Source organism: Pteropus medius, unplaced genomic scaffold (genome assembly GCF_902729225.1).
Source record: "Pteropus medius unplaced genomic scaffold, Ma_sr-lr_union100, whole genome shotgun sequence".
Taxonomy (NCBI): Eukaryota; Metazoa; Chordata; class Mammalia; order Chiroptera; family Pteropodidae; genus Pteropus; species Pteropus medius.
Window position 1 is genome coordinate 13,393,703 of NW_024352784.1, and position 14,925 is coordinate 13,408,627.

Sequence of the window (14,925 nt, forward strand, 5' to 3'; positions counted from 1 at the left end):
ATCAGCTGACAGAAGAGGCACTGCCAACATCCACAATTAACACACCAAGAAAGTACCCCCTCCCCCAAAAAAGCCCACAAAACTATGCCTAAAAGCAAAGAGAGCCATTAGTTCTTACACACAAGAAAGTCATTAAAAAGGTCATTTTTTTGGTAAGACTTGAATTATTCCAATATCTAAAGCCGACAGTACTCCTATTTAGGAGGGTAAAAAGCACTCACAACTAGCCATTGTTTCCTTTCAGACACTTAACTGATGTCAGACTTACTTAAAATTGGCCTTTACAAACAAAAACACAACAACTATTCTGCATCTTTAGCCATATCCTCCATAAACGAAACAGCCATGAAACAAAAGTTAATAGCCATCCTTAAACAACTACATAAAAATATCAAAAAATTACAGAACGAGCAAAAATAATGGGGAGAGAACAGGATTAAGTGCAGAGAAAGGCTTAATTTCAATACTACAGTGTTGTCTACTAAATTAAAAGTATGATGAAGGTAATTTCCTAAAAAGAGAATAATAGCCATCTTGAAGGTATTAGGTACTTGTTCCCTAGTAGGCACTAATGCAGCCCTTAGAGTAACCTAGATATAATGTAGAACACACAACATGTTGTTTGGTTGGAATGCCTCACTAAACGGCAAGAAGATAAACATATCTGGGAGGCTGAGGTACTTCCGAAAATACTAACTTGATTTAATAGTAAGTAGGCAAGACACCAGGGACTACAAGTTGTGTCCTTGGTTGGTAATGGCTTCCAAAACACTTTAAGGAGCAGGGAATGATTTCTGGCAACAGCTGTAGAACTAGGATTTGACTAAAAGATTTTATTTTGATGGGATTTCATTTTACATTTGAACTATCATTTACTTTATAATGTAGAAAGAGATGTCCTCTGCCTTAAAAATTTTTGAATCCAACTGAAAAAAAGAGCAAAATAATGAGAGATCAAAAGGAAATTCATTAAGAAAAATTATTTTGGTTCTAACAAGCACTGAATGGACAAAAATTAATCCAAGGGACTATCTAAGAACCATTAAAACCTAAAGCATGAGAAAAATCTCACCTGCTTCAAAGATAGTTCAACTTAAAATTATTGCAAATATTCTATCATGAAGTTAAAGGTATCTTCATTTCTCAAGTGACAGTCATCTCATATTTTAGATTACAGTAACAATTAGCCAACAAATTAAACCAATTTTGAACACTAGTATGAATTATTACAATGGTTATAAGTAAAAAGAGAGATCAATGAAGAACAGAGTAAGTTACACAACGGAAAAGTTAAATTTTTTAACCAGACTCACTTGTTTGACAAATAATACTCAAAAATATTATGTGACAGATACTATTCTAGGAACCAGGGACACAGAAATAAACAAGCCAAACTGCTGCCTGCCTCTAAGAGGCTTACGATCTAGTATAGGTATCTCCTGCCAGATGGATATATGGATGCACGAAAGACAGACAGACAGACAGTTATCAGGTAGTGATATGTTCTATAAAGAAAAATAATGCAGGATAAGGAAAAGAACTTCAGATCTCAGAAGGTCTGGAAAGGAACTGGAGATGAATAAAGAATGAGTAAAGAGTAAATTCATTTTATGATAGATGAAGGACTCCTGGAAAAGACAAATATTAGCAGAACACTGGATACTTATCAAGAATTATAGAAATGTTTTTTAAGGTAGAGTTTTACTGAGATTTTTAAAAAACCATATTAAAAAGAAAAAAGCAAAACTAATATAAAACGTTTCAAGGTTGAAAGTTATATTCAGAACTGTAGAGGATGTTCTTAACAACTGTAGTAGTTATGTCCTGAATGTGTAAATATAGTTTATAATCTAGCAGGAAACCCAAGGAATTGTAGAAGGCATGGAAACTAAAGAACCTGAATATTCTGTTTACTCGTTATTATCCTTAAAAACAGGGAGACTTTGTGAGGTAGTTTTTAAGACAAAGAAAGCTGAGCAGATGTCTTAAATGTTCAGTTATATTTAGATTCACCTCCTAAGATTTTTGAATATAGAAATAAGAAGTTACGAATACTGCCTATAGAAGATCATTTCAGTATCTACAAAATGGATTAAATTAGAAAGGTGAGGAACACAGGGAGACTGTTGTAAAACAAACATACGATAAAAGGTTCGAATCTGACTGAAGGCTGTAGAACAAAAGAAGGATGGCTCTAAAGATGACAGAGAAATAATTAGTGAGACTAGGTGATCAGACTCATGGAGAACAAAGGGGGAAAGGAATTAGAAGTAACATTAAAAGATTTAAGATTCTGACTTTCTACTGATTCAAATGATTGTGTGAGCAGACAAAAGCCTCTTTGAGCTACTTCACATGTTTTCTTTCTAGTTATCAATGTGATTCCTTCATGTGCTTTTTTCAATCAGTAATATTTAGTTAAGCACTCACTTCAAATTTGACTTCTCAACTAGAAATTTATTACCCTAACATTCTCATTCTATTCTCATCTGGCACAAGGTAATTAGGAAAAGGCATTTCTGTCACAGTCTCTTTTCATGCACTTTTTTGGTGTTTCAGTGAAAGAATTATATGGATTTTAGAAGGCAACAGGATACAAAACCTGGGTTAAGCATAGATGCTAAAGGGTTAGAAATGTTTTTTAAGGTAGAGTTTTACTGAGATTTTTAAAAAACCATATTAAAAAGAAAAAAGCAAAACTAATATAAAACGTTTCAAGGTTGAAAGTTATATTCAGAACTGTAGAGGATGTTCTTAACAACTGTAGTAGTTATGTCCTGAATGTGTAAATATAGTTTATAATCTAGCAGGAAACCCAAGGAATTTGCAGAGTGGTTCTAACAAAAAGAAGAGAGTGCTACCATAATGACCATATGAGCTCAGTCCCATTAGCAGAGAGGTAGTATGGTACCAATGAGTACTGAGCCAGGATCAGGGATTCCTAGGGATAAGTTGTATTTCACCAGTTATTTAGCTAAAGAACCATTCTGAGTCTCAGCTTTATCTATAAAATAGGGTGGTGATACTAGGCTTATCTACTTTAAAGATGATTTTGAGAATAAGGTGAGATAATGTATGTGAAAGTTCTTGGAAACTGTCAAGGCAGTATCCAAGCTTAAGGTAACAATATACTCTGTTTCTTAGACAGGAGCTTGTAAGACACAGCCCAGACTGGGTGCAGGGTTTAGTCACACATTGGGGGGAAAAAATTTCTATAGTCAGCAGTTCCTTGTAAATTTATTGCTCTGGACTACATCTTTTATTCTTAAAATACATTTAAGTTCTTAGCACTTTAGTCTCTTAAAGCAAAAAACAAAACAAAACTAATTTTAAAAAATAAATGATATAGGTCTGAAGTTAAAACTATGAATAACAAAGAAAAAACTAAAGGACATAAGGAAGCCATATAATCTTAAGAAAACATCTATATCAATAGTTAGGAAAATCAACATTTTAAAAGATTATCAAAATCTAGTATATTTCTTATTTAAAACTAACACTAGTAGAAGACAGAAGAGAAAGAAAACTATAAATACCCATAACCCATTTTATAAAAACAAATGCATAAAAGTTAACTTATAAGAGTAATGACTGTGTCAATTACCCACACTCCCAGTTATCTTCATTTTAAATACTTAACTGATAAAGGTCAGGAGGAAAAGGTCATTAACATGAATGAGGGGGAAAAAAAGAGGCATCTGGGCAAATAGATAAATTGCAAAGAACATAGATTTTACCTCTTACTCTGAACTAAATTCACAATCTACTCAGTTACTGGTACTACCTAAAATGCCAATTTATTAAAAAGAGTTCAATATTCAAAAAGGCTGAAAAATGAGGATTTCCTGTGTTTCATTAATCTGTGAAATGTATAGAGAGTAGCTTCAAACTGGATCAATGCAAACTAATTTTGGCAATGTAAGTAACACTATATGCATTGGCAGATGTAGTACTACATGCATTCAAGTGGGAAAGGAATAACAAGTCCATTACCAAATGCACTGGCACTCCAAATGCCAAGGCACTGGAGCTCTGAGTTCAAGGTTTCTAGAGTTCACAAAGGAGATCACACCAGAATCATGAACAAAGTAGGTTCCTTAACCTCAGAAAAACCGTCCTGTGGATCCACCAGCTGTAAGTAATGAAGAATTTTCCATCTTTAATATTTGTAATCTGCTTGTCTTTTCCTCCCTAATAATCATTACCAAAAGCTTACATGAGAAAGATATGAATCAAATAACATCTGCTATGAAGGGGGGAAATGCTGATAACTCATTTCTCAAGTTGTATAAAAGGATCTTTCTAGCAACTGTGTTCCTTCCACATCAAGCACATTACAACAGTTATATGTAGCACATTAATACCTGTGCTCCTGATACAGGGCCAAAGGGGTTTGGTGGTCTCATGACAGGCTGGCTGTATATTAAGGTTGGTTGTGTCATTACAGGTACACTTCCCATTTGAGGCGGCTAAAAAATAGAAAAATACCAAGTTAAAAAATGTCGACTCACTTTATACATAAGTAAACAAGAAGGATGAAAGGGATGAAAACAATTATTACTTTTGCTTTAACTCAAAGGGAAAATGCCTGTAAATGCAAATACATCTGACAGCTACTAATTTTTAAGAGTATTTATTTTGGTATGGAAGGTTTTTAATGTGCTCATTTTTAAAGTTTGTATAAAAGTTTAACTTTTTCTATACAATGAGTTGCAAAATTTAAGCCTTACTACAGTACAGCAGACAAAATAATTTAGACCAAGAAATTTCAAATTTGGCAACTTTCGATATAGGGAAACTCAAAACTATAAAATGACTAAGGCATTTCAAAGTAATATATACCAAATCAAGTTCTTGTGCCATCATGCAAGTGATCACAAGTAATCAATCACAAGTGAGCACAGCTGATTCTGAAGAAATCTACTCTCTGTGGTTTGTTCATTTTATTTCAGACACCACTTTAAAGGAGAACCAAGAAGAGGCTTAAATTTACACACAAAGAGGTAGTTCAAAGTTCAGTAATTGAAAATCGAATCTCAACTGATCATCTCTTGCTTTAAAAATTACCACTTCATGATAATAAAATCAATATAATCTGTGACAAAATAGAGCACATAAAACCTGCTATATTATTCTGTTTAAAATGCAATATAAAAGCTTATCTTTCCATAAGTTCTATTTTTAACCTTTCAAGTAGATTCATCTGCATGGAGAACTTCAGCTTAACTTTATCGTCTGAGTTTTTGTGCAGACTCCTTTCTTAGGCAAAAACTACCAACCCAAAAGCTGTGAAATTTTTTTTTATGTAGGAAAATAGCTACTCCCATAAGATGTAAACAAAGAAGTAGCAGAGAAGCCACCATAGTAATACCATGGGATATAGTGCTGTCTCCTATCAGCAACAGTTCCTCAAACATGGTACACGGGGTTGAAACCACTACCTCCGTTTCTTATCTAAGTGAGTCTATATGAAGATAGTTGGGAGTATAAGGGCAGTTTAGCATGTGGATTGTGGGCAGCTTAAATGTTAAAAGACTGTTTTTTGTATTGTACCAATCATTGTCATAGGACATTTTCCATGGCCTTTAACAGACTAAATTTACCTCTATACAATTCAAGAATTGTTAATTCCTCCCTTCCCCTACAGTATATCAAGGTTGTAAGACCTTACTTGTTATAATGTAGGGTCACTGAAACAAAGACTTGGAGTTAACATTAATGTTTAAGTAAGTTTGTAATGAAGTATAAAATGCTTAGCAAAGTTATGAGGGGAAAATAAGCCAAGTAGTACTGTGAACATTAATAAATATCTGTTATATAATGACTATTCTAGAAATACTTATGAAACCAATGCTATGATACGAGGTTCTGTTAGACACTTAGGGTACATGTGACACTGTTCTTTTTTCAGTTAAGTGTGTAATAAAGGCATGTTAAATATGAATCAACCTAGTTTCAAAAAGTTGTGTCTAGAAAAATACTTACGATTCCATATCCTATCATGCCTGTTGGTGTAGTAGCAGGATAGGCCATTACAGGGGGTGCCTGAAACAGTGAAAGAGAAAATAAACAAGGAAGTATGAGTTCAAGAAATTTATAATTGTAGTCCCATAAAAGAATTGCTAAGACAGCTATGATTAAATATGACACTTGTGATCATTAATAACTGTGTCAATTTGTCAACTATACTTTAATTTAAAAAGTCAATTCTCAGTGAAAGGTGTCTTACAATTAGAAAAGCAGAATGATTACAAAAAATAAATTCCATTTAAACTTAAACAGTGATCTAAAATTTCAACAGGCTTTTATAGCTCTAAAAATCTTTGAATTTTAAAAAATATTCAGAGCTCTAAAATTTAAAGTCCATCACTATCATAAAAAAAAATGTTTGCCCAGAAAAAATAGTATTACTGAATGTTTTCCTAGGCACTTCATTTTTTGAGCAAAGAAAAAAATTTAAAAATCCCAAATTAATTAATAATATGATCTTCCAAAAAATTAGTTTCTATGGACCTCATTCACTTTTTTCAAAGAACCTCAAAGATTTCAAACCACTACTGAGTATGACTATATGACGCACACAGTTCTTACACAGAGTACGTATATTAGTTCCTTCTAATTTATTCCATAAATTATTTAAATTTTTTTCTGCAAAGCAGCAATTTGAAGGAGCAAAAAAACTTGTCTGTTTATGCTTTAATGCTTAAAAGAACCAGCCACCACTAAGTTAAGTTCCCCTCCTCTTTCTACTTTAACTGATGCTCTGTAAATATACAATCTAAGCATGGAATCATTTTAGATATATTTGCTGTCTTAACAACATTCTCTGCATGTTATCTTATAATGAAAACTGAAACTGAATACAGGTGAAAGACCAATAACACTGCTAAACATAAAAAGAAAAAAAAAAAACAGAAATTATATGGTAGTTGGAACATATGCATGGGGAAGGTAAGTGAAGCATAAAGTGAATAGTTAAAAGTTTAGTATTTGGGTGAGCATGTAGGACTTACTGGTCTCTCCCTACTTAAAAATCAAGAGCTGCAAGAGCAGTAGACAAACTGCCAAGTACAGCAGAAGCCTGTAAAGTTTCATGCAATTGTTATTTTCAACATTACCACAATCAACATTTCCCTTCATTCAGAAGTCATCAAGTGCATAGTGGCAGCACAGATACACACACAGACACCCAGCCATCTGGCAGCAAATGGCAGAATATTAAGCAAGAAAAAAAATTTATATTTCCCATGCCACCATCAGAATCAATTCTGCAAAACGCCCATGAAATCAGTAGATGCTAGGAAGAATTTCTGGCACACTGAAAATCTGAATGTGAAAACAAGTAATAGCTGGAAGATTATGAGATTCTGCTAGAGCAGTGATTAATAGCATGCCAATTTATTGCAAAAAAGGCTAGTTTTTGGTCACTTACGTATTGTGGAAAATGCATGCCATTCTGTTTTTCCCAGGGAGAACAATTACATAATGCAATAACACTGGATTAGAACAAGTACTTACACAACAGAAAATACACAGAGAGCATTTTAGTTCACATGTACATTCACGAACTACCTAAAACCCCTTTTATTTCCAGTATTTAATGGAAGAACATCTATACTAAAACACTATCAAGGTTGACAAGGAAAACTTAGTCTTTTGCATTATCCCTTTACATACATAACAGTTTACTGATTACAAGTGTCATTAAAACATAAAATCCATCAGTAGTCTCAATAGTACAAAACTCAGTGCATCCCATGAACAAGGCTGCATCATATAACATCTACCACAGGAAAAAAGCAATCATAATTAAAAGAATTTGTAGTATAACGTCATTTACATTTTAATAAAATATCAATGAATTATTTTAAATAAAAATATTTTAAAACCTTGACAGTGTTTAAGGATTAATAAAAAGGTTAGATATGTAAAGAAATGTCAAAAGCAGCAGTTTACCTAAATTGTGAATCACATCACCAGCCCTAACTATTAGTTATTAAAAAGAAACTTTATGAAATACATACACATAAATATTTTAACAAAATCCTTAAGAGATGATATGCATTACCATATATAACATAGCACCATAAATATTGCTATCTTACCATCAACTTACATACAAATTCTAGATGGTTAGACGACTATTACATTCTAGTAGCCAATATTAGGTAAAGTGCTATCTACAAATATTTCATACAGATTAATACTAATTCAATACAAAATAAGAAAATGTTCATTGTACTTTCATATCAGTATCTGGATTTATATCATTCCTCATATAGTATCAATATATAATTCACACTAGAGGCTTTAAAATCCACTAACTTAACTTAACCTCTTGCCATTTCCTAGTCCGTGAGGTGTGTTACAATGGGGAAAAACACTGGATTCAGAGTCAGAAGAGGTAGACTTCAATATAAATTTGTTTTTAGTTGTTTTGCACTTGGAAAAAAATCACACAACTTCATCCATAGAATTGGGATGATACCTACTTAAGCTCCCTCGAGAGTGTACTATATACAGATTCAAGATAGTACATGCATGTGTGTGTGTTACCTAAACTATGTAAATGTAAGGTTTCATTATTAATGATAGTAGTGATCCCTATCAGTGGAAAATTACTGCCTTAAAAATGTAGTTAAATCAATATTATTTTCTATTTATGAAGACTGAAGCTAACAAAACTCTAGATACTGTCTCACAAAATTTTCTTCACACACCATTTTTAGTTCAGCCTTACTAATTTTAACATATGATTAACCTAAGAAAAATGGGGCAATGCTCTGGAAAGGAATTAATAACAAGAAAGGGGCTATAACAAAGATATTGAGAGGTCTCTAATAACAATAGGAAGGCTACAACGTATGGCTTGTATAATCAAAATGCTGCTATTAGCACAGTTACAATAAAGCATGTTTTGAATTTTTCCACAAGAAGAAACTGGTTTTCTCTGACCCAGGATGATTTATTGGGATGGTAAAACAGCAGCTGACCAAGGACAGTACAGCCATAAAGTTACTCTGGGATAATTATACCTTACATAATTAAAAACATTAATAGAACTTCTTCAGTATTAAATGCTAATTATTTAATTAGCATATACACTTAATCCTCATTATTCATGGATTCTGTATTTGCAAATTCACCTATTCCCTAAACTTTATTTGTAATCTGAAAATCAATGCTTGTAAGGCCTTTGAGGTCATTTACAAACATCATGCATAGAGTGATGAACAATTTGCCTCCCTATGCATTCGTTCCCAGCTGAGGTCAAATAAGGTAAGGCTCTGCTTTGTTTCAGCTCTGACAGAAAGATTATCAGAGGATGGAGAAGGTAGAGAACAGCGCAGTAGTAAGAAGCAAGAAGCTCTGGCTCTGGGGCCAGGTGGATAGGGCTAGAATCTCCACTCTGGCACCAGTTACTGGGGTGGCTTCAGACAAGTCACTTAATACTCCTGAACCTCATTTTCTCTTTTGTAAAATAAAAAAATATATAATCTACTTGATTTTTTTTTAGGATTTAAGATTATTATCAATATAAGATATTTATACATCTTACATGTTTATATATAAATTGTGTTTATACCCACACACAGTTGATTCTCCACTTGGAGCAGTTGTTTGCAGCACTTATGTTCTTAAAGTCACCCTAACAATGAATTAGTAAACACTGAACCATTGTTGAGAGAAATATGTATGTCTGTGTGAACCTAGCAATAGTTCAGTGCTCCAGTGACTTTAAGGACATAAGTACAGCAAATAAGGAGAATCGACTACATAAATCATATGACAATATTAATAAAAGCCAAGCAAATATAGTGTATCAATTGTGAGATCAAAAAAAAAATTAAAGATGTTATATTCTAGATAAATAAGTAATAAATTTGAGACCAACTGTAGAGAGCAGTGACAAAGAGCATATGCTCTGAGGTTCTGGGTTCTAAAAACCCACCCAATTACTTAAGAACTCTGTGATCCTGGACACATTACTCAACAACTTTATGTCTCCATTTCCTCACCTGTGAAATGGGGACAATAATAGTTACTACCACTTAAGGCTAATTTGAGGATTATATAAAATAAAGCCACATATTATTTATTAGAATAACGCCTGACACAACTAACCTTTAAAGAAATGTTAGCTACTAAAATGTACCTGCAAATATAGTCAGCAAAGCCTCCTTTAAACGAATACAAATTACTTACATTGCTAAAACTTAGTAACAATAACAACTTTTCCATTTAAGCTATCACTTTAAAAACATTTTTATGTTACACATTTACCTAAATTATTCACGTTAGTATATCATGAGCTTTTCTGACTTACCATTGTTGCAGCATTCCAAGCAGTTGTTGGTGCAACCTTTGGTTGCCAGTTAGATCCTCCAGTTAGCTTCTTTTCACCTGGCTGACTCCAATTTACATCACTTTAAATAAATATAAGTGAGAATATTAAATGTCTGTAATTATGAAGTTTCTTTAGTATATATTTAGATTGAACATAGCATTAAAGATGCAGATGACGTCTGTACAAATACTTTTGAGATGAAAGCCAAATGAACCTATAAGTGTTGGAAAAGAATACAAATAAAATGCTCACTTTTTAGTGGTTCCATTTCCAATGCCAAGGTCTAGAACAAGAGAAAAAGAAAGCAGTTAAAAACTAGACTCCTTTTTTAAAAAGTTTATTTTTAAAAAGATTAAAGAATTCAAAGAATACTTACTGCCCACAAGGTTGGCTAAGGATGAATCCAAGTCGTCGGATACTAACTTGTTAGGTGGGAGTTTGGCAACAGGAAGACTCTGGTTCTGAGAGGCCACTGTTGGTTTGAGAAGTCCACCTAGTTCATCAAAGCCTTAAAGTTACAAACAGACGAAATAGGATTTGTAAGGAATTTTATGGTGCTATAGCTAAAGGTGGTTTCTGCCTTTTTACCTTGTTAACCGGGAAAGTCCTCCAAAAAAAAATGGGCACTAACCATGCTCTTAAATGGAAGAAGATATTCACTATTTCGAAGTGAACTGAGAAGGCTGTATTTGCTTTGACAGAAATTATCTGACTTAGTTTATGACAAAATTACATTAAAGTTAAAGGAAATAAAGAATTCAAGCAAACTATTCTTATTCCAAAGTTGTAAGAGAAGGGAATGAAATGTAATTTTCCCCCTCATCCAACAAAATTTTCTTGACTCACTTATACCTAAAGCAACACAAGTAGAAAAAATACATCACTGTAACTTTGCAAAAAGTTTCTCAAGAAATATTTTATAGACCTCTTTATATCTTCAAAATGGAGAATGTAAGGTATATGTAAAATAGTACATTAGAAACAAATAAAAATGAACCCTTTTATTACCACTTTTGTTCTGTCTAAAACCAGCTAAACTATACATAAATTGCTAACCTACCCTCCAATTGCATGACACCATCTAGTTAACTAAGACACTGCTTGGAAATGAAATAAAATTCTTAAGGTTCTCTACCAAAGGGTAGAAGAATCAAACTGAGCCACTAAGGCAGTGGTCCCCAATCTTTCTGGCACCAGGGACTGGTGCTCCTATGAGAATCTAATGCCTGATGATCTGAGGTGGAGCTGAGGTGATGCTAGTGCTGGGGAGCGGCAGCAAATACAGATGAAGGTTCCCTCACTCGCCCGCTGCTCACCTCCTGCTTGTGCAGCCCAGTTCCTAACTGGCCACAGGCCAGTACTGGTACCAGTCCGTGGCCCAGGATTTGGGGAACCCTGCACTAAAGGACTAAATAGCATGATCCAGGAACACCAGAAAATTTGAAAAAGAAAGTCATTAAAAATGGCAGTTTACAAAATATGAACGATTGGTCTCTATTTCCTTTATCTTTTTTCCCCAGCAAGACAAACTCAAAAGGAAAAGCCAAATGCATCAAAAAGTATAATTATAAACCTACTAGTGCACAGAAAATAATAAATTCTTAGTCTATACATATTCTTTATTAGCTTGCTTCTTACTTTTGGCTAACAACTAATTGTGTATTATAAAATTAGGAACACTTCAATATACTTCTCTAAATGGCTTGAGTTTAATTACTAACCAAAATTCCATGGTAGGAATAGAATTGTCATTACAAACTTCCAATTAACAAGATATTAAATGGAAACATTTAAGTAGAAATCTGACTCTACAGACTTATAAAGTACTTTTAAGACAAATGAACAAGCATACTATAGGAATCATCCAGAAAATAATCAAAGCCCCTCTACCCAAAGCTCTGACAGTACATTCTAGCTGTACACACACATGTACACACAAATGCGTACGCATGCTTCTACTGCACACACACACACACACACACACACCTCAACACGTCAAGGTACCACAGGTTTTATTTTCCTAGTTTTCAAAAAAGCCAATTTTCTTTCGGTAAAGGTAAAAATTTATGACTAAAAAGCTCAACATTCTACACACAGACACTAGTAACTTAGTAGTCTAATCTAAACAAAATCTCTTTTTTCCCGCTCTCTCTTCTTTGGCTCTGGGAGAAACAAAATCTTCCCAGAGCCAGAAATGGCACTAAGGAAGCATAATAGTTAATGGTCCCTTGAAGTTCTCATCCAGTGGTTGGGGGAGCAGGGACAACTCTTTGGCTATCCCAATTTAATCTGTTTATACATGTTAAGAGGAGCATTATTTCTCCTTACACAGAATCTAAATTATAACATTATAGTAATGTTAACAAAACAATTTTTCTTACCCCCAGAATCTACAATAACATTGGCAGATTTATTTCCAAACACAGATTCAAAGTCAACATTAAGGCCAGCTGAAGGATGTGGCTGTGCAACTGGAGAAGGAGTGAATCCTAAGAAAAACCAAAATGGAAAAAAAGCTCAAGTCTTTAATAAGTTTACATTTATAACTTCTTAATGATAATAGAATGGAAAAAGCAATAAATTCCTACAACAAAAACAAAGCCAAATAAATTCCTACAACAAAAACAAAGCCAAACCCAAATGTTTCCTACATTACCAATTTTTTTTGTGGTGATTACATCTTCTACAACAAAATCATCCCACTGACAAAGAAAACTAACAAAATAGCAATTGAAGTTGAACTACTAGTATGTTTTGATACAGGGGAAAAAAAAATTGCTTTTTAAATTTTATCTTAATGTATGTTGATGATCTTTAAAAAACTGAACACATCTAAAATATACACAATGTAAGGGAATCATTTGGGATTGAAATAAGTAAGTCTATGGTGCTTTAAAAATATATGAGTCTACTTAGTATCCTAAGTCTTTCTCCTTCTATCTACTCACCTTCCATTTTCTCTCTCCTTCCTTCAATGGTTAATCAAAAGCTATATGGTTAAGTTCATTTGAGAAGTGACAGGATTCTGAAAGTTACAATTCACTAATCCTTATTTCCTTCTTTTGTCAAGGTGCTTTTTGAATAGCAAAGATAAAATACCATTTTCAACTCCCAACCACCTTCTAACTTCAATTTAACTAATTCCAACTATGGGGTTGACAACTATACAATCAAACATGCTAATTTACCTAACTCTAGTCTAAAATACCAGAACCTAAATAGGATACCTTATTCTTTCTTCTCTGTGTAACACCAATGCTAGTATTAAGCCAACAAACATCTAGCTCATGTCTCTGAAACCACATTAGGCTTGAGATAACAAATGTAATATTTTCGATTGTGCGGTTGGATTTTTGTGATGTGAAGTTCTGAATTTCTAGGGCTGAAAAAAATTAAAATCATCTAAAAATTTTAGGGCTGTCACATGACTTAGGCTCCTTTCAGATTAGTGAGTATATATCCAAGTAGAGAACAATTTAGCAAAGATCGCAAAGAAATTCTTTCACTTTGTTGAAGGCTATAATAAATGGTTCCTAAGTTCTCTTATCTCTAAATCCTACCAACTTGGAATGCAAGAAAAAGAAAAGAAAGAAAATCTGATATTAGAAGATTAACAACTATATCATTAGGGAGAAATTAAACTTTTAAGTCTTAAACACAGGTTTTCTCTCTTTCTCAACTTTCTGCTAAAGGACTCTCAGTCTGTTAGAATCTCGCTTTGAATTCTTAATGTACACCACCAAAATACAAAGAAGTACAACAATGTTGTACTAAAAAGACTGGTCTTAAAAAAAAACTAAAAATAAAAAGTAGGACAAGATTTGGTGAGAATTCCAAAAAGATCCTCAAAGATAGGCCAGAAAGCAATGACTTACTAAAAATGACTGATGTAAGCTAGTATATATCAATAACACTACTTTAAAAGTAGCATTTTTATATCACAGCATGCATATTCTGAAGGGCACAATTTTTTTAAGAATGTATAGTCTGATCTTATTTTCATAAGTACTTAATTCACATATTCTCTACTCAAAAACACTGGTTATACAATGAAAGCACAAATACTATCAAAATACAATATAACTTAGTATATAAATCTGACCATTTGTCAAAAGGTTCCTAGAATCATACAGACTTATCGATTTAACAGCATTTTAAAGTAAACAAGCTGTTTAATAATTATGCCATGGGTTTACCAGTTTTTCTTGTAACTCCTCACAAAAAGAACAAATGTATATACTTAAGAAAGACAAAATTTATCATGCTTAAGTATGTGTCCATCTACCATTATAGTATAAGAAGTATACATATTGTTCTTTAAATCCTTCTGGAAACAATATCTTGGCTGATATCACTAAGCTTTAGAAAATACATGGAACTATAATTTATAACTAGGACAGTATATCAAATTCCTATTTTCTCCTGTTATTTTGTCCCAGCTTTCTAGAATTTGATTGCTATCAGAGATAAGCCTATCTTTCATAGTAATACAAAAACGCCACTATACTTTCTGTAAAAAGAGAAGCCATCTTCTGAGGTTCCTAGAGGGACCAATCTGTAAAATTACAATATTATTA

The 14,925-nt window shown here is 33.1% G+C and overlaps 1 protein-coding gene across 29 annotated transcripts in view; it reads right to left on the minus strand.

Moving 5' to 3' along the window:
- Window positions 1–14,925, minus strand: part of PICALM (phosphatidylinositol binding clathrin assembly protein) — a 90,292-nt gene that overhangs the window by 9,642 nt on the left and 65,725 nt on the right. For 9 of the 29 annotated variants that reach the window (XM_039848232.1, XM_039848239.1, XM_039848237.1 and 6 more), the window contains 7 exons: window positions 12,730–12,837; window positions 10,725–10,856; window positions 10,601–10,631; window positions 10,328–10,427; window positions 7,433–7,456; window positions 5,986–6,045; window positions 4,365–4,469 (listed from right to left, as the gene is read on the minus strand). In XM_039848232.1, coding sequence (XP_039704166.1) covers window positions 4,365–4,469; window positions 5,986–6,045; window positions 7,433–7,456; window positions 10,328–10,427; window positions 10,601–10,631; window positions 10,725–10,856; window positions 12,730–12,837 — 560 coding nt within the window. The remainder of the gene's footprint in view (window positions 1–4,364; window positions 4,470–5,985; window positions 6,046–7,432; window positions 7,457–10,327; window positions 10,428–10,600; window positions 10,632–10,724; window positions 10,857–12,729; window positions 12,838–14,925) is intronic. The other 20 variants (XM_039848243.1, XM_039848241.1, XM_039848259.1 and 17 more) reach the window with 3 other exon arrangements.